The sequence below is a fragment of the Mytilus californianus genome, unplaced genomic scaffold (assembly GCF_021869535.1).
Source record: "Mytilus californianus isolate M0D057914Y unplaced genomic scaffold, xbMytCali1.0.p SCAF_1, whole genome shotgun sequence".
NCBI lineage: Eukaryota > Metazoa > Mollusca > Bivalvia > Mytilida > Mytilidae > Mytilus > Mytilus californianus.
Window position 1 is genome coordinate 118,967,678 of NW_026262581.1, and position 20,859 is coordinate 118,988,536.

Sequence of the window (20,859 nt, forward strand, 5' to 3'; positions counted from 1 at the left end):
GGCCCCTTTTTGGCCCCTAATTCCTTAAGTGTTGGTACCATAACCCCTAAAATCAATCCCCACCTTCCTTTTGTTGTATTGAACCTCATGGTAAAATTTCATAGAGATCCATTCACTTAAACTAAAGTTAGAGTGCGAAAACCAATGTGTCTTCGGAAGACGACGACGCCAACGTCATACCAATATACGATCGCAAAATATTTTTTGTGGTCGTATAAAAATGCTTGTTTTGGCCCCTAAATCCTAAACGGTTTGGACCATCACCCCCAAAAACAATCCCAACCTTCCTTATGTGGTATTAAACCTTTTGGTTAAATTTCATGGAGATCCATACTAAAGTTATTGTCCTGAAACCAAATGTCTTCTGACGACGATATACCAATATAATTTAATTTTGGATGTAACACGTCCTCTGAATGGCTGAAAGTGTTTTGTCTATCAGCTCATAGACATAATTTTGTCATGTGACAGTGACGTCATCAACATTTATATCATGGTTTACTCCTTTTTAGAATTAAATTATAAGGAATGACTTTAATACTTTTTCTGTCTATTCGAAATAACATAAAAAATGTGGTGCACACTTTTAAATAACCTGCTACGCGGGTTTTTCAGTGTGCTCCACATTTTTTATGTTATTTCTTTATACCGGTAGACAAAAAAAATATTACAGTCATTCCTTAAATATGACAGCAAAATTTTTTTACGGTCCTATAAAAACAAATATGTCGGTCAATATTGTTTTAAGATAATCTTAATGGGGACAAATTTGATTGGGATTTTTGTTGTTGACATTTAAGACAAGAAACTGGATTTGAACATTCTTACATTTAATATATTTAACAAATGATAGATTCCAATGTAAAGACATTTTTAAATAAATAAGTTTGCAGTCCTTAGTCTAAATCGCTGCTCATTGTGCTGAGGCCTTCATTATTGTGAGGGGCCATCTTAAATTAGCGAAAATACATTTATTCCTGGAATATTTGGACTGGTGTCAGATTTTTCAATGAATTATTTATTATCTGTAATGAGTTCCATATGCATATCATCAGATCTGATTGAGTATTTCTTATAAAAATACATGACAAGTGCTCCCAATATAAGTCCTGGTATAAACACACCAAAGGCCAGTCCTACCATAACACCTGAAATTCAAGAAAAATGGCAACATTTAGGGGACAGCTTTATTTCTTGATTATATATACATTTTCATTGATACAGGAAAATAATACAATTGTAACCCATATACCTGTTTTACACAAAAGACAATTTACAGGGTTTCATCAAAATTATTCTAAACGAAATGGAAAAAGAATGGATTTGCTAATAATGTAAATTCAGGGAAAACATGTTTTATTTATTAGATCAAATTATGCTTCTTTTGAATTAGCTTTCAGTTACTGAGAGTGCATTGTGTCTTTGTCTTATTTTAATTGTTTTTTTGTTTAGTACCGATTTGATGAGTTAGGCCTTGTTGAAACTGATTTTTACAGTTTGATCTTATGATATGCTGTTACACTACTGTCCCAGCATTGAGGGGGGGTAAAGTGCTCACAAAAATGTTTAACTCCAAAACATTCTTTATATTGCTTTGATTGTTGATTTTTGTTTAAATCAAGGGGGAATTAACTTATATAAGATCAAACACATAAATGATTGATCGATTGGTGATTGCTTTACACCGCATCAGCACAAAAAAGCTATATCGCGGTGAGAGCTATTTTAAATATTATAACAAGACGTAAACACATAAATGAAATCTAAATCAACAATAATGAGGGCAATCTTGAAAAACATACATATGTTCACTCTTTGTTAAAAATAAGATTACCTGGATTATTTTTAGTTTCTACTTGTTTCTGTGGAGAACAAATACTATTGTTTTGTTTTAATGCACTATTTGTAATGGTTGATTTTGAGGCGGTATTTGTACTGGTTATCCCTGGTCTATTAGTAATGACAGGTGTCTGTGTACCATGAGGATTTGTTGTCCATCTTGATGGAGGTAGATTTGAATTATTACATCCTTGTGCAGGTGGTGGCAAATCTGGATTAAAACTTCCTGTAAAAAAATGGAAATTGAAAAAAAAAGTTTTATGCTTTTAATATTCCATTCATTGACAATACTGGTGACTGGCATATATTTTTGTACACTTTTTTCCCCAAATTACCCAACTGATCTTGAAACTTCACATTCTGACTGTAGCTGTTAGTCACAATACTGACTGTAGCTGTTAGTCACAATACTGACTGTAGCTGTTAGTCACAATACTGATTATGGAAGATAACAAAGTTACTATCAAATATAAAAGTTGTAAAACTTTGGAAGACACAAACTAAGATATAAGGAAAAGCACTGGTTATGGAAAATAATAAACTTATTACTGAGGTATAAGTAATTATACTGACTTAGGAAGATACAAACTTACTGAGATATAAGTCACAATATTGACTAGCTACCACTGCCTGTTTGGATGGCATTGACTTGAGTCGACACACAGTCTGGTTACCACAGTATATAAATGACCTACAGTTACCAGCTTCCTGATCTACACACAGTTTGGCACATTGATCAGCAGTTATACCAATGATCTCCTGACTAGAATCTATCATCATATCTCTGCCAGTCTTTATCACGAAATCATTTATATATTTACCTAGAACAAAAAATATATTTGTTTAAGTCTTTTATTCTTTAAATTGGAAACTATTTTTACATACTTATGAATACCATCTAAAAAATAACAACACAATATCTGTTGTTGCAATAAAAAAAAAATTAACAAGTATAATGAAAATCCTAGGGTTTGTAATTTGGTTAAATTAACAAAATACCAAAATCTATAAGAGTATGCATAACTTAAAATAAAAAGACTTCGAGTGGAAACTTCACAAAATGATCACATACATACTATTGGGTGTTCATGGTTGGTGTGGTCAGTGTGGTCAGTTTTACAATCAAACTATTATCTCCTATTATCCTTCTTATCAATTATAACAAATGCTAACAAACTACCTCTTTGTGTCAATACTCCATTCAAAGGATACTGTTTATATTTACTTGCAATTATCCTTTACATAATGAGTACCAGTATGCAGAAATTTATTTATGTTACTTACGTGAATAATGGTTACAGGTTGCCTGAACTGTCATGGTGTTGTTAGGCATTTCTAGTTTATGCGTCCTTCTCAGCTGACATGATAATGTGTTGATACAATAGTCAAATGATTTACAGTCAGGATCCTTAGAGCATTGCTGAGCACATAAATTGTCGGTCTGGATACCAGTTATAGTTTCATACCCTGGGGTTGTGTACATCACACCTGGGGTCTTATCATATCTGTCTAAATACAACCCTGTTAAGCAGTAAGTAAGTACATTAGTAAGAAATTAGTAGCAGGAAAGGTAAGGTAGATCATGAAAAATGATGAAAACCATTTACAGTCTCACAAGTAGAGTTTGTGTATTATACAACAAATTTCTTACCATCTCTGTCTAAACACAACCCAGCAAATTTACAGCTTTAAGCATGATTATTTTTGTTTGTACATTTTCCAATAACATTTATTTAAAACTATTTTCCATTGAGTTAGCCAATTTGAGATTCCAAAACAATATAAAAATAAAACAAATAGAAGAACAAATGTTACATTGTAATTTACACATTACAGGGGTACTTAAGTTAAGATCATACAGTTTTAAAGAAGAAACTGATTGAATGCATATCCTGTAATTTAGAATGTTAAATTGTGTTCTTTAGTTGACACCATCTTTAATTTCACAAATTTTATTAAAGAACATCCAAAATACCAGCCATGCATAATATTACTTTATAGTCTATGTGGCAATTTTCCTAAATAACACTAAATTCAACATTTAATTTTTTATACAATGGCAACCATTTTCAGTTTTTGACTGGCATTAAATAATTCAATTGAAGTAAGAATATCATATATAGTATATCATATACATACAGTTTAGGATATTACCAGGACCATTAATATATATATAAACCCAATGTAATTGTTTCAGTCAGAGATCATGAACTATTGATCGTGACAGCAATCTTAAATTTAAGTCTGCAAAAATTCAAGAGCTTCGTTTCACTTTTAAATTGCTGCTTGGGCAAATTATACTGATTTTAAAAAGATACATTATTTGCAATCTGTCCAGTTTTTATAAGAATGGTTGGTAACTTAGTACTTAATACTCACTTGAATAAAGATTACATGAATCACTCGGAGCCAGTAATGTAGTGTTTATATCTGGTTGTACTTTACTGAGATAACACATCTCTGTAGCTTGACAGTATTCAAAGGATTGACAATCAAACAATTCTTCCAACAGACAGGCCACGGCACAATCATCTACTGCTACTCCTGTCAATATCTCATCATTATGTTTGTAAATGACATTGTTTTTAAATAGACTAAACTTTTTAAGTGGTCTCCCTACAAAAAAGAAAATTTCCTCTGTGAATAATTTTGTTTTTTTCAGTAGTATCCCTGGAATGAAGAAAAAAGAAGAACATTTTTTAAAAAACCCATTTTTAACCATTTATATTTAACTTATATAGTTGGTCTATAAACCACTGATTTTGTCTTATCTCCTCTATCGAGCTAGCATTCATCTATCTACGGTTAATATTAGAGAAAAAGAAAAAACAACAACATACAAATAGTCTACTGATGAGACAAAGACAATGAAATACTTCTGCTAAAGCTTATCCCCTGCTTGCATGCTAATCAAACTAGTTAATATTTTAAAATATTAATATGAGTACATCATTCTAAAGTTTTCCTGGCCATAAATGACTAAAGGATTATTTATAAAGGACAGAATATTCACTGCAAAGCATACTTTATGACTACATGCATTTCACCATTGGAATGGAATATGGATGCTTATTAAATGTACAAAAGACAACAGTCCTATGATTACTTGAAACAAAATATTATTGAGTATTTATTCCATTTGATTCATTTAATGTTAGTTCTTCCGAATCTTTATGTTTATAGAAGTTTTAAATATATACTATTTCACAGATGGATTTTATCCATAAAAAGAAAAAGGGTTATATGCCAATGAAACAGCAACTAAACAACACAAAAAACTTAAAAAACATCTACAGGTTTACAGCACTTCAATAAAGATTTTTTCATTATTAACACAAAAAACCACTTTGCTGTTTTAAATAACCTCATTCCTTTCAAACTGTCTTAGATTGAAATCAAATAGAAAGATATAAAAGATAATAAAAAGAGATATAAAAGATAGTAGAACAGTTCTATTTGACCTTCAAATATTTTTTTTTTTTGGTTTTGTTGTGCTGTCATGTTGCTATTTCACCATCATATATGACACATCACCTTTTATCCATGAAATACTTGGAAATAACAATATGTAACATCAGGTCTTCATCTTGAGGTACTTACCACCTTGTGGAACATTGGTCTGTTGTAAAATTGTATCCCTTATTGTCAATGCTGTATAGGTTTTTATCTGAATCAGAAAATAAACTTGTCATGCATTCTAGGTGACCGTAAAAAACAATTCAGTTTGCTACTGTCAGCAGAAATGTAAAAGAATTATATTGTCTTCAATGGAAGGGGAAAAATCATACAAAACACCAAGCATATATTTAACTTCTTTTTGCATTATTTTTTACCTAAAACATGGAATAATAAAAAAATGTTCTCTTTTTCTTTTAAAATAGATTACGTCTAAGGGACATATAATTTTGTGAAAATCGAAAAAACAAAAACTTGAACTGTACCTTCTAATAGACTGAGCAAAAAACCTAAAGTCAGGTTAATAACTCCACTTAAGCTATGGAAAAATGAATGTTGGTCTCACCTGACATGTGAAAATTAAAAGGCCTGTCAGGCAGGAAAATATTTTTATTTTATTGTTTTTGTGTAAAATCAGTTTTGCTCTACAGAGTATGTGGTTGTTAACCTGACAGTAAATTCTCATTTAACATTCTATATTGTGATATAAGCTATATATATATGTGAAACTAAAGGAATGATAGTTGAGCAATGTTGACACACATTTAAGAGATTATCAGAAAATTAAAAAAACCAAAATTGTCAAGAGCAACACTTTTTTTCATCTACAAAAAAAAACTAGAGGATCTAAAGAGCCTGTGTTGTTTACCTTGGTCTATGTGCATATTCAGCAAAGTATACTCAGACTAGAATAAAATTCATGACAAAAATCTGTTTTGTTGATCTTGTATTGCTAATCATTCAGTCTGTTTAGTTTCTCTCTATCTTCTTTAGTTTTGCTCAAAAAACAAAAAAAAGGTTAAAAAAATCCTCATTTAAGGGCAATCACTCCTATAAAGAGTGTCAGTCTACTAACCATATTGGCAAAATTTGACTTTAGTAGATCTTGCCTTGCTGATCATTTTTGTGATTTAAAGTGTCTATTTATCTATTATAATTTTTATTCTATAAGGTTAAACGCAAAAAAATGGTAAAAATTGTCATTAAAGAGCAATAACTCCAATAAGGGCTTGTCAGACAATTTCCTCCAAATTGTCTTAATTGTAGATCTTGTCTTGCTGGTCATTTTTGCTTATTTAAGTTTCTATCTATCTATTATAAATTTTAACATATGAGGCAAAAATGCAAACAATTGGTAAAAATCGTCATCAAAGGGCAATAACTCTTATAAGGAGTCAACTGACAATTTCTACTATGCAAACTTATTTAAAGTTTTACTCTATTTATTATAGTTTTCAAGATAATAGACAAAAATGAAAAAAAATTGTAAAATTTGTCATTTAAGGACAATATTAATAAGTCCTATAAAAAGTTGTATGACAGTTTTGACATTGTATGGACAATTGGTAGAGCTCAACATTTTGAACATTTCTGCTCTTGTCAGATTTTCTCTGTCAGATTTTCTCTATTTATAACAGTTTTCAAAATAATAGACAAAACTTGCATTTTACCAATATGTTCTATTTTTAGCCATGTCAGCCATCTTGATTGGCAGGTGGGGTCATCGAACACATTTTTTAAACTAGATACCCCAATGATGATTGTGGCCAAGTTTGGTTTAATTTGGCCCAGTAGTTTCAGAGGAGAAGATTTTTGTAAAATTTAACAGACGACGAAAGATGGCCAGGTGAGCTAAAAAGTAGAAAAAAAGAATTAACCCAGATGGTAAAAAAAGAACCAGCAGGGTTAAGGGAAACAAAAAGTCATTTTTGCATGGCCTTTGGAAAAGTGTTGAAATTTTTAAGACCCAATAAATTTTCTATATTCAAGGAACTCAATTTTATGAAAAAATCATACCACACTCCAAATGATGTGATCATAAGGTATATATCAGTTGATATTTGGATACACTGGAACTTATAACTGTGTGACAGAACTTATAACTTATTACTATGTGTGATAGAATTATTACTAGTGCGACAGATTTTATTACTATGTGTGACAGAACTTATAACTCAATGTGTGACACAACTCAATAAGTACTTACAGTATCATTTATAGTAGGTATATTAACTTTTAAGATTCCTGAGTAAATATCATTTTTCAGGTTAATATAGGCCGTATAAAGGTCTGGGCTTGGTATAACTGTAGCGTTTTCTGTTCCTGTAATGTAATATTTAAGATTCAGATCAAGATTCAGATCAATATAGGTTGTATAAAGGTCTGTGATTAGTATAAATGTAGGGTTTACTGTTCCTGTTATGTCAAACTAAAGATAAAGTTCAAGATTCAGGTCAATATAGGCTGTACAAAGGTCTGTGCTTGGTATTAATGTAGTATTTACTGTTCTTGTAATGTAAGACCTCAGATTGAGTTCAAGATTCAGTTTAAGCCATGTTTATGTCACTGTGTAATTTACCAATTTTAAAATACTGTTAAGCAGTTGCCAATCAATCTGTACAAAATGTAGTAATTCAGAGTCCAAATTTACAGAAAAACACTTTTTGAGGCATCTGCTTCAAACAAATGTGGCAAGGGTTCATCTGACCCTGGCTAACCCATGGAAGCACATGCCAATAAAAATATTTTAGAAAAATTAAAAGCCATAATTAAGGAATTTCATCTACAAACAAACAATTTGAACTCATTTTTCTATTTTTCTGTCTACTTTAAGCAACTGTAAACTTTTTTCCAAAAATGTCTATTGTAGTATTAAACAGTGACCTTGAGCTTTGCCCTATTGACATCATAATGAATATGCCTTTTCCTCTTATATGTCATTTAGCTGTATAAGTTTAATCCCAAATAGGCAAGGGAAAGTCAAGTTACAACAGGGAATACATTTTTCCATAAATTACAATGTTTTTTTAGTAACAGTGACCATGATCTTTGATATATGAACCCCTATATCAAGATGCTTCTTTCTCTCCCCTTTTGTGGTCAATCTGTATATGTTTCGTTCCATAACTCAAGTTACCATCATTAACCCATTTGTTCCAAACACACAAAACCAAAAATAAAAAAAAATAGGAAAATGAAAAAAACATGCTTACTTGAATAATGATCACATATAGATCCATTACTAACAAGTTGTCCAAAAGAAACATGCCCTGTACTGATAAAACAATAATGTACTGATGAACAAATGTCAAAACTGTTACAGGGGAAACTCTTTGTCTGAACACAGGCATGAGCACAATCATCTGCTGTTGATATGTCTACGAAAAAACCAGCAGATTTATGTGGCATCACCTTCCCTGCAATCTTTGTGAATTCAGCTATAAATAAAAAGGAATAAATACTGTGTGATGAATAGGATGACCTCCCTTTTAAGATACAACAAGTCTTTAAGAAATTATTAATTTTAATTTTCTCATGATAAAGGAAAGACTTCCATTTGAACTCCTCACTGTAGACAGAATAAGCAAAGAAATTCATGAAAAGGGTTCAAAAGGAACTCTTAGCCACAAAAACACAAAAAATTAATTAAAAATTAATATTTAAATGTAATCGTGAAAAGTTGCTCTCTTAGAATTAATAAATCCATATTTACCAGAAAAAACACATTTCCTATTCAGCTAATGACAGCAAAACTACCCCCTTCTTACAATAAGCAACTGCACCCATGATTTTCTATTTAAAACAGTTTTTACAGGTCCTTCATATGATAAGCCCACGATGAATCAATTTTTATCCGCTATGCATCATTTTGTAAGAATATTTGAGCACCATGACGTAACATAAAATAATTTTTGAATGTTTTCTTTCCTTTATTTCAATATAGAAATAGGGGAGGTTTGCCTAAATACCTGAATATTTCTTATGTTTATTTAACTGTTATATATGTTGACAATGCTTTTTTTTTCATCATTCTGCTGAATAGTTTTTTTTTAAACTATCTAGTTACAAATTCTAAGATTTTTAAATCACCATCATTCAAATATCACCTACCCAAAAATGGTGGTTTGTCCATCAGTGTTGCTGTGACGTAAATATTATCATCATCATGATCAATCCTAGCCTCCTGAACTCGAAGTGGAGAAACACTAGCAGCTTGACTGGTCATTAATACAGCTAATTCTACAAACATCTTCCGATTGATGTCAATAAATGGATGGAAAGGACCTAGTATGTAAAAGTAACACTCATATTTAACCTTCATTTTATATTTTATTAAATACAATCAAATTTGTAAGGTCTTTTACTGTGGATTCTAATATGATGTGCTTCTTTCGCTTTGTAAACAACACCGTGATAAAATTCTCGATATATCTATACTTAGCGCAGACTCAGAGATGTGCATATTGGTGGCTGTTACTATTTACCTCCCACGTAAATCCACATGTATCGTAACCTATGTGCAAACACTATGTCGATTTCGTTGTGTTCAAATTGAAATTGAAAAAGAAACTACAGAACCGTTATTCCTATTATAATGCATAACAAAAAGAATTAATGCACAAGAGCTTAAAAAATGTATAAAATCAAAATAAAACAAAATTCCGTGAAATTTCATGAATAATCTTGGCGCATTAACGTCATGTCATAACATGATGTCATACGAATGAAAACTCTCAAGCTGATGGTTTTCCGTTACGTATACGCCCTAAATTCGGATAATAATGCATTAAAATGGAGTTTTGAGGTAGGTGTTGTTTCATTTTCTATTCCATTACATTTGTTGCACATTTGTGGATTTCAGCAAGTCAACATGGCGGCTCACTCCTTAGTTACGACATGTCAACTCTGGATTTGACAGTAAATAGAAGCCAACGAAAAAAAGTGTTTGGGTCAAGAATTGTGAGAATTGAACACATTTTTTCTAGTGCTTATTTAAGAAATAATTCATCTAAGACTTAGATTTATTTAAAATTTGTAGCTTTTATCTTACAGGGGGTAAAATAGAACAGCCATACACACGGCAATCTTACCTTCGCTTCAGTTTTTAAATTACCGTATTTGTCCTATTAGAATCGAAATAATTCATGGAAGCCATAGATTTTTTGGACACTTACACATGGCCTGGGCCGTGATATTCGTTTATTTTATCCCTCGCTAACGCTCAGGATAAAATTCGAATATTACATTCGTTAATTTTATCCCTCGCTAACGCTCAGGATAAAATTCGAATATCACGGCCCAGGCCATGTGTAAATGTCCAACAAATCTATGGCTTCCATGAATTATTTCTTAATTAATTTGTATTGATGGGATACTGATTTTCATGGATTCCGTAGGTAAAGGTGAACCGTTCAATGAAAAAAACAAATTTGCTATAGGCTTGTATGCAGACTATGTCAAAACTAGGAAATCAAATTCCTGAATATATAATTTTTCCTCAATCAGCAAAAATTGGTACCGGTACTCACAAAAATAAATGAATCCACAGAAAATCATTATTTTACTTCATTTTAAGAGACTGTATATCATTTTAATATCTGAGGAATAATTATAATAAGACGGGAACTTTTGTTTTGATTTAAAAAAAAATGAATGCACAAGGCTGAAGTATAAAAGTATATTTATTTCTTCAACTTCAGTGATTGAGATATCAGTCCTGACTTATTTTTTTTTGTTGTTTATAGATTCAGTATTTAAAAATGTTCTGTTTGTTAATGGCTAAACAACAGATTTTTGCAGTACAGATGGCAAGTAATTGGGTAGGAATAGTATTGACAGGGTAACATCAAAGATAACTCACCAGGAAATTTGATTTGGAATCGATGCTGCTGCTTGTCTGTATAACATTTCTGGATATCAAATACCATTATATCAGGATGACTGACTTCAAAGTTGAAAAAATTATAGGTAAAGAAGAGACCTTGCTGAAAGAAAGGTACATACTCTTAGATTTTCTGTTAAATACAATTGCATTTATATGACATTTGCTTCTTCACATTTTTCTTTGTTGTTATTTTTCTGTTAATGTTTTTATGTTATGTTTTTAACATTCAAAAATGCGCTCCGCCTGCAGCAGCTGGATACGACCGCAGAGGTCGAACTCTGAACAGTTGGGGCAAGTATGGACACAATATTCAAGCTTGATATAGCTCTGAATTTGGATAGTGATTAAATATTTGACAAATTATAGATTTCTCACACAGAATAAATGTGGTCAGATAACTTAAAAATTTGAAATGGGACATTTAATCTACTTAATGGTCCAATATCCAAAATCTAATTCCATGGTTAGATTCAGCATATAAAAAAGAAACCATGAATTCAAACAAAGTTTAATTTTGGACCCTTTGGACCTTAATATGGACTAATTTGAAAACAGAGCCCAAAATTATAAATCTGAATGCACAGTTAGATTCAGCATATCCTAGAACCACAAGAATTCAATTTTTTATGAAATTAAACAAAGTCTAATTTTGGACCCTTTGGACCTCAATGTAGACATATTTAAAAATGTCCAAATATCCAATATAGTAATACATGGCCTTTTTTGGCCCCTTTTTGACCCCTTTTTCCTAAACAATTGAGACCATAAGCCCCAAAATCAATCTCAACCTTCCTTTTATGCTATTGAACCTTGTGGTTAAATTTCATAGAGATCCATTCACTTATACTAAAGTTGTTGTCTGGAAACCAAATGTCTTCGGACAACAACAACGACAACGACATGATAGCAATATACGAACGCAAATTTTTTGCGGTTGTATAAAAATAATTTGTTTACACTCACTGCAGATGACAGTAAATTCTAGTTGTATGTTAATTTTTATTTATATATATATATTTGAAATATTATCGTGTCGTTACCCTACACTTTTCATCTAATGTTCTGTCACCAGCAAAAATTTCAACAATGGAAAAATAGTACTCTACATGAACAAATCCTATAAAAAATGTGACCGATTGGACAACTTGTGACTCTATTATCCAACAAGCAAGTTAACATTTAATTAGAAATTCCTGAAGAAAAATCATGAAACAAATTTAAAGTCATAATAATCAAACAGGGGTAAAACACAAATGAACAAAACATCAACTTAAGAATAAATGACATCCATTCCTAAAGTTCGTTACCAATAGAAGAAATTGCATAGAATATACTATAAAACATCAAGCAAAGGAAAATAACTTATTAAATGTCTGCTATATTACTAACATAGAGTTTAATACAGTCTTTCAGTAGTATATAATCAAAAATAGCTTAAGTAATATTTAAAACATAAAATATAATTATACTTTACATCTACAATAGTTATATCTAGTTTAACAGGAACAAATGGATTGATAGCATCATCATCCTTTCCAACTTCTGTCCAACCACCCTGGAAAACAGTGTATTAGTTTAATAGCTAGCAGACCATTTTTTAGTGTGATATCTAAGAGAACAGTTATTCTACCTTTATTCATCTTTCAAGAAGTCAACAACAGAAAGTGCCTCATGTGTTTCATGACCTTATCCCATGTATAAAAACAAATGCTAAAATTTGCAAATTTGATAGGTATGAAGTTCTCTATTTGTATTGAAAGTCTGAGTAAAGTCTTTGTTTATGGGTCAGACACTAATACACTTTAAATTAATGCAAGGTGTTTAAAACTTCATTGATATGAATAAATCAAAAAGTTGAGTAGAAGTGAGTAAGACAGGGAGTATCTTTATACATTGCAAATTCTCTAATTTGCAAAAGTATAAAAATACAAGCAATTTTATATACTCAGTTTTAAATGATATATATGCTTTGGCATACTATAGATCAACTTATTTGCATGGATACTTTAAATATAGGGTTGTGCACTTTTAAGACTTCTTCACAGTGATGTATTTTCAAGATTTTCTAATTTTCTTAATGCATTTATGTAAGAGAAGATCCAAGTTTTACATATTCACAATGAAAAATATTTTCATCTATATTTTTGTGAATGTCATGAAAATAAATGGCTCACGAAAACTAGTTGGTTTACAGTATATACTTACTGTCAAGAAATAATACTCTAGTATAGCAGGATGTGAACCATTCAGTCCAGGCATTGAATAACTCTGAATCATTCCCAGGAATACATCACATAATAAATTTCTCACAGTTTTCTATAAATAGACAAATTGTTACAATAAATAAACTCATCATCTGTCTAATATAATGATAATCAAACTTCTTGCAACATTCCATATAAAATGGCTTTGTTCCAAAATATGTTTTCCTTTAGCGAAAATTACCACAGATTTGTATTTTTTTGGAAGGAGATCATTACAATTTCCATTAAAAGAAATATATGTTATATTTATGGATACATGTATATAAATGTTGAATGATATAAATTGATGTATTTTCTTTTTGTTAATTGCCAGAACATTGCTATATCTAAATAAATTTGACAAACTTGTAACAATAAAATTACACCATATTTATACCTGTCCTACATATCTTGTTTCTGTATTTAAGTGGAATAGTTCTATTGGACTTTTCATTTTAATCACATACGATTTGTCTTTCATGTACTCTTGTGGATTAAGTTCTGAGTCGTATTGGCCTGGTGTGATTGGTGATATAGTACAGTTCTCATAATACTTGTCTATCACATACTGAAGACCTATATAAAACATGTATTAGGTAAATATTCAAACAAGCACAAAATGTATAATGAATATCTAAATTATGATAGAAAACAAATGTAACTGGATTAAGAACTTTTACTAGCTGTCTTCCTAGAGAATACTATTTTGATTTAACAAAAACTAATGTAGCTATATAATAAATGTTAACAGTTGCTTATTATGTTCATCAATAAAAATAAAACAAAATATATGATTATTGCAACAAAGCAAAAAGCAATGCCACATTACAATGAGAGTTGTTTAACTATTAACAATCAAGTGATACAATCTTCCACATGCGAAAGTCTCTTAGGCATTAAAATTGACCCTTCCCTCACATGGACAAACCAAATTGATGTGATCTGCTCAAAATTTCATCTAGGCTATATCTACTATTAAAGATTAAGAAATTTCTAAATCTAGACTGCAGAAAATTATTCTATAATGGTTATATCTTGCCACTAATTGATTATTGTTGTATAGTGTGGAGTAGTTGTAGCAGTGAGGGTTTAAATAGGATATTTAAATTACAAAAGAGAGCTGCTAGATTAATACTAGAAACAGACCCTTTCGCTCCTTCCGAGCCCTTATTCAAACACTTAAACTGGATGACAGTTGAACAGAGAATAAAATATGACAAGTTTGTGATGACATTTAAGTGCATCAAAAATGACGCACCATCATATCTTACTAACAAGTTCCATTATGTTTCAGACAGAAATCCATACCCCTTGAGAAATGCTATTCAAGGAAACCTCATACTCCCTAAACCAAAACAGAATTGTTCAAAAAATCTTTTACGTATTCTGGACCATTCTTGTGGAATAATTTGCCAATACCGCTAAGAAATATTACAAATGTTAATTCTTTCAAATACAAAATAACAGATCATTTATTGAAATCAACCTAGCTGTATAAAAAATATTGAAAACTGATTATGTCATCACGTTTATTTTTTCATAACATTTTATCAAGTTGTATTGAACATTATTATCATACTTGTCTTTTTATACTAATGTATGCAATGTATATGTTTGCATTTTGTTTGATTTTTTATGATGAGGGCCTCAGGGAAGATTAGTAATATAGCTAACTGTGTAACCCTCTTAAAGTATTGTTGTTGTTGTTGTTGTTATTTCATGGAAGAATCCTCAGAATGCATTCAATCTCTAATATGATGTAGTATTGCTTTTGTGGGATATCAAAAGAAAATGTCCATCAAATCCCATAATTTCCTAACAGTTGTAATAGTGATGTTTGTTACATTTTTTCATGAGTCTTCCAAGGAAAACATTGTGTCGCTTGTCTTCTCCAAATTAAATTTCTAGTTTTGACAATTGACCAACATCAAAGTTTTTGTTGATTACAAGACTTATCATTATGTATGTCAGTTAACTCAAGCAAATATAAACGAGTAATAGAATCCCTTTACACAGATGATCTTTATAATTGTCCCATCTGAAATTTTAAGGATGGGAAAGACACATTTTACCTCATTGAAGTCTACTGGAGGTTAGAGTTGTAACTGTGCAAGTCTACTGGAGGTTTAAGTTGTAAGTGTGCAAGTCTATTGGAGGTTTAAGTTGCAAGTGTGCAAGTCTACTGGAGATTAAAGTTTTAAGTGTGCTTGTCTTCTGAAGGTTTAAGTTGTAAGTGTGCAAGTCTACCAGAGGTTAACATTGTAAGTGTGCAATACTACACGAGGTTAATGTTGTAAGTGTACAAGTCTACCAGAGGTTAACGTTGCAAGTGTGCAAGTCTTCTGGAGGTTAACGTTGTAAATGTGCAAGTCTACAGGAGGTTAGCGTTGTAAGGGTACAAGTCTACTGGAGGTTAACGTTGTAAGCATGCAAGTCTATTGGAGGTTAACATTGTAAGTGTGCAAGTCTACTAAAGTTTTACATTGTAAGTGTGCAAGTCTACTGAAGGTTTACATTGTAATTGTGCAAGTCTACTGAAGGTTTATGTTGTAAATGTACAAGTCTACTGCAGGTTTAAGTTGTTAATGTGCAAGTCTACAAGATATTAAGTTCATACAATCAGTTGTTAAAACCCAATAATTCCAAACTTTGCTCTAGTTATCCTCTTTTTAATCAGTTGGAAGGAAGTATAATTTGGAGGTGGATTTTTGACACATACTAAATACTAGCCAATGGCAAATGTTTTTGTTCACAGATTGGTATTTGAAAACCAAAATTCTTGTACACGGCCTTAATAATGAAAACATTATGCTAACTTCATACAGTGATGAAAAGACTTACCTGTGCTAAAATCATGTATTATCGTCATTGGATTGATGGAATAGAATGGTGGTACACCTTTAGAATCATGGTAGTCATATCTAGCCAATTTGTAGCTAGAGTCATACCATACCTATAACAATATCAAAATAAAGAGATGTGGTGTTATTGTCAATCACCTGTCATTCTGCAAATGTTATGACAGCCACAACAAGATTTTATTGGAGTCATTCCAGACCTATTATTATATAAAAATTAAAACAGTGAGTGAACTTATAAAGGGATACCCCTATTCTACTATACTAATAGTATATTGAAGTAGGTATTTTTTATAATCCCCCTTTTAACATGTTGAGGTTATATTCCTATTTGCACATCCTCAGGTAATCCTCTATATCAGTGTAAAGTTTCATTAATAACTGTCAAGCAGTTTTGGAGGAGTTGCACTGACAAGGCACATTGACAGACAAGGGAATGGAAAGACAGACAGGGTAATTCCTATTTACCCCCAACATTTTGTTTGTTGGGTTTATATGAATGAAATAATTAATTGTCAATGAGACAACTATCTACCCAGACCAAAGGACAAGATTAGAATGTTGATAATTATAGGTCATTGTGCTACCTTCAACAATAACCCAAATAGATGCAGTATAAAAGGCTAAAAAATGCTGTAGGATAACAAAATTTTATTATCTAACAAGTTTATTACACTTATCAAACAAGATAAAGGGGTCATGGCAAGTGGATCAAATCACTGATTTTACAACTTTAAATGTAAAAAATTATATTCAGATTCAAAGATAAAAATATCATCTATTTTAATATTTGGATAAGCTTTTTCAGCATCCAACATCAAACTTTTTTACACAGATCTATTGCATCCTCCTTTAAAAAAAACAAACCAAAGGACTTCAGATCAACATATAACAGTAAGAACAGACTGGAGTTACTTACAGAGAGGATTAGTCAGCTAACAAGACATCTTTTCTAATAAAAAAATGACAAATGTGAATAAATGGTAAACAAGTTGGAAACTCAACCATTTAGACAGAACAAGATCTTATAAGTTGGTTCACAAGATGAACCATTTACCTATACCAGTCAATCCCAAAGTAAAAATAATGGCTACAATTACCATTTACTGTGATACTCACCTTGCTGACATAAACCTGTGCCAAATTTGGAATGACTACTTCTTGAGTGTAAGAGACCTGACCACTGATTTTCGGCATAATTGTAGGTTTGGCAGCACCTGAAATTATAAGGTTTATAATAGAAAATTCCATTACAAAGTAATACCATAACTACTGGGCCACTTTGTTAGAATTATAGCACTTAGCTTATGTGTACCTTTATTTATTCATTTCAGTTTTTTTCAGTTAATTTAAAATTTATCAACATGTACTTTAGTATTTAATTTTAGTTTAATACTATTTATGTTTCAGTTAATTGTAGTAATCTATATTTTCACTAATCAAAGTGCTTGTGAGCACCGGAAGGTAAAGATTGGTTTCATTTTGCAATTTTGTGACACTGAATTGTATTTAGCTAAGGCAAATTATAAAGTTGATCTGGAGTTATCTTCCTTTGTTCATGATTGTACATTTATAGTTGAACCTATATTTAAAACAGATTCATACACCATTCATAACTTATGTAATCTTTAATAAAAAAAAATTCTGGACAAGTATGGTAATTCAAATACACATCATATTTTAACTTTAATATCTAAATATAACAAATAATTAATAAATTGCATGACATTGACTGAATAGGATATAAAGAATGACCACTTCACTGCACTATTTCACTTGAACTATCAAATTTAGTGATAAACCTTGGAAGACAAAGATATCAAGTCAGTACCATAAGGGTTTTGATTGCATTTCATGCAATCTTTACCCCAAAAACAGTCAGAGACACTAACAGGAAGTTAGTTTTCAGACTTCCACTTATTAATGAATAAGTACGACTCACAAATGATACCCACTTAAGGTATTCGGTAAACAGAAAGTCGATGAGTGATTGATGTGGAAACACTTCACATGGTATAGCATGCTAACACAAATCTTGTTTCCAAATTAACATTTAGTTCCCAACATAATTTTATGCAACAGATCTGAGATGGACGGAAATACAAATGGATGTAAATCAGCCTATCCTTTGGTGCAGGGGAATAAAACTGCCTAAAAAACTAGAGGCTCTAAAGAGCCTGTGTCGCTCACCTTGGTCTATGTGAATATTAAACAAAGGACGCAGATGGATTCATGACAAAATTGTGTTTTGGTGATGGTGATGTGTTTGTACATCTTAATTTACTGAACATTTTTCCTGCTTACAATTATCTCTATCTATAATTAACTTGGCCCAGTAGTTTCAGAGGAGAAGATTTTTGTAAAAGATTACTAAGATTTACGAAAAAATGGTTAAATGACTATAAAGGGCAATAACTCCTAAAGGGGTCAACTGACAATTTCGGTCATGTTGACTTATTTGTAAATCTTACTTTGCCGACATTTATTGTTTTTTTACAGTTTATCTCTATCTATAATAATATTCAAGATAATAACCAAAAACAGCAAAATTACCTTAAAATTACCAATTCAGGGGCAGCAACCCAACAACGGGTTGTCCGATTCATCTGAAAATTTCAGGGCAGATAGATCTTGACCTGATGAACAATTTTACTTCATGTCAGATTTGCTTTAAATGCTTTGGTTTTTGAGTTAAAAGCCAAAAACTGAATTTTACCCCTATGTTCTATTTTTAGCCGTGGCGGCCATCTTGGTTGGTTGACCAGCTCACGCCACACATTTTTAAAACTAGATAACCAAATGATGATTGTGGCCAAGTTTGGTTCAATTTGGCCACGTAGTTTCAGAGGAGAAGATTTTTGTAAAAGATTACTAAGATTTACGAAAAATTGATAAAAATTGACTATAAAGGGCAATAACTCCTAAAGGGGTCAACTGACCATTTCAGTCATGCTGACTTATTTGTTAATTTTACTTTGCTGAACATTATTGCTGTTTACAGTTTATCTCTATCTATAATAATATTCAAGATAATAACCAAAAACAGCAAAATTTCCTTAAAATTACCAATTCAGGGGCAGCAACCCAACAACAGGTTGTTCGATTCATCTGAAAATTTCAGGGCAGATAGATCTTGACCTGATAAACAATTTTACTTCATGTCAGATTTGCTCTAAATGCTTTGGTTTTTGAGTTATAAGCCAAAAAATGCATTTTACCCCTATGTTTTATTTTTAGCTGTGGCGGCCATCTTGGTTGGTTGGCCGGGTCACGCCACACATTTTTTAAACTAGATACCCCAATGATGATTGTGGCCAAGTTTGGTTTAATTTGGCCCAGTTGTTTCAGAGGAGAAGATTTTTGTAAAAGATTACTACGATTTACGAAAAATGGTTAAAAATTGACTATAAAGGGCAATTACTCCTAAAGGGGTCAACTGACCATTTCGGTTATATTGACTTATTTGTAAATCTTACTTTGCTGAACATTATTGCTGTTTACAGTTTATCTCTATCTATAATAATATTCAAGATAATAACCAAAAACAGCAAAATTTCCTTAAAATTACCAATTCAGGGGCAGCAACCCAATAACGGGTTGTCCGATTCATCTGAAAATTTCAGGGCAGATAGATCTTGACCTGATGAACAATTTTACCCTTTGTCAGATTTGCTCTTAATGCTTTGGTTTTTGAGTTATAAGCTAAAAACTGCATTTTACCCTTATGTTCTATTTTTAGCTGTGGCGGCCATCTTGGTTGGTTGGCCGGGTCACGCCACACATTTTTTAAACTAGATACCCCAATGATGATTGTGGCCAAGTTTGGTTAAATTTGGCCCAGTAGTTTCAGAGGAGAAGATTTTTGTAAAAGTTTACGGACGACGGACGACGGACGCAAAGTGATGAGAAAAGCTCACTTGACCTTTCAGGTCAGGTGAGCTAAAAATGAGAAAACTACTGTATTTTCAGAATACAAATGTCTTTTGTACATAGATCATTGCAATTGAATCTCTGATGCCTACAAAAAAGACAAATGTGTTTGATTGATTATTGTTTGCTTACTGTCCAGTGGTAGATTTTTTTTATGTTCATATAAAAAGTTGCTACATGATAAAAAGGTGTAGTTTTCTTTTACAATAATGAGAATAATTCAACAACTTCTGAATATACTGAACTCATGGCTTTTTCAAAGGTGAAATAAATGTGTTATTTTAGGTATCAAACGTTCTTTGAAAATTTAAAAGATTGGAAAAGATACTGGGGTTGAGTTTAAATATCATGAATTTGACACTTACAAAAACTCTACTGATGTATCAACAGCAAGATAGTATTGACGCTTACCAAACTCTACTGATGTATCAACAGCAAGATAGTATTGACACTTACCAAACTCTACTGATGTATCAACAGCAAGATAGTATTGACACTTACCAAACTCTACTGATGTATCAACAGCAAGATAGTATTGACACTTACCAAACTCTACTGATGTATCAACAGCAAGATAGTATTGACACTTACCAAACTCTACTGATGTATCAACAGCAAGATAGTATTGACACTTACCAAACTCTACTGA

General features: G+C 31.4%; 1 protein-coding gene across 1 annotated transcript in view; it reads right to left on the reverse strand.

Moving 5' to 3' along the window:
- Positions 1 to 813: 813 nt before the first annotated feature.
- The window catches only part of LOC127732286 (uncharacterized), a 40,772-nt gene continuing 20,726 nt past the window's right edge, over positions 814 to 20,859 (reverse strand). The window contains exons 14-28 of the mRNA XM_052241362.1: positions 17,400 to 17,497; positions 16,264 to 16,375; positions 13,820 to 13,998; positions 13,385 to 13,495; positions 12,654 to 12,734; positions 11,156 to 11,279; positions 9,406 to 9,579; positions 8,508 to 8,732; positions 7,502 to 7,617; positions 5,440 to 5,506; positions 4,219 to 4,455; positions 3,124 to 3,360; positions 2,433 to 2,660; positions 1,835 to 2,065; positions 814 to 1,148 (exon numbers count right to left, since the gene is read on the reverse strand). Coding sequence (XP_052097322.1) covers positions 1,015 to 1,148; positions 1,835 to 2,065; positions 2,433 to 2,660; positions 3,124 to 3,360; positions 4,219 to 4,455; positions 5,440 to 5,506; positions 7,502 to 7,617; positions 8,508 to 8,732; positions 9,406 to 9,579; positions 11,156 to 11,279; positions 12,654 to 12,734; positions 13,385 to 13,495; positions 13,820 to 13,998; positions 16,264 to 16,375; positions 17,400 to 17,497 — 2,354 coding nt within the window. The 3' untranslated portion in view covers positions 814 to 1,014. The remainder of the gene's footprint in view (positions 1,149 to 1,834; positions 2,066 to 2,432; positions 2,661 to 3,123; positions 3,361 to 4,218; positions 4,456 to 5,439; positions 5,507 to 7,501; positions 7,618 to 8,507; positions 8,733 to 9,405; positions 9,580 to 11,155; positions 11,280 to 12,653; positions 12,735 to 13,384; positions 13,496 to 13,819; positions 13,999 to 16,263; positions 16,376 to 17,399; positions 17,498 to 20,859) is intronic.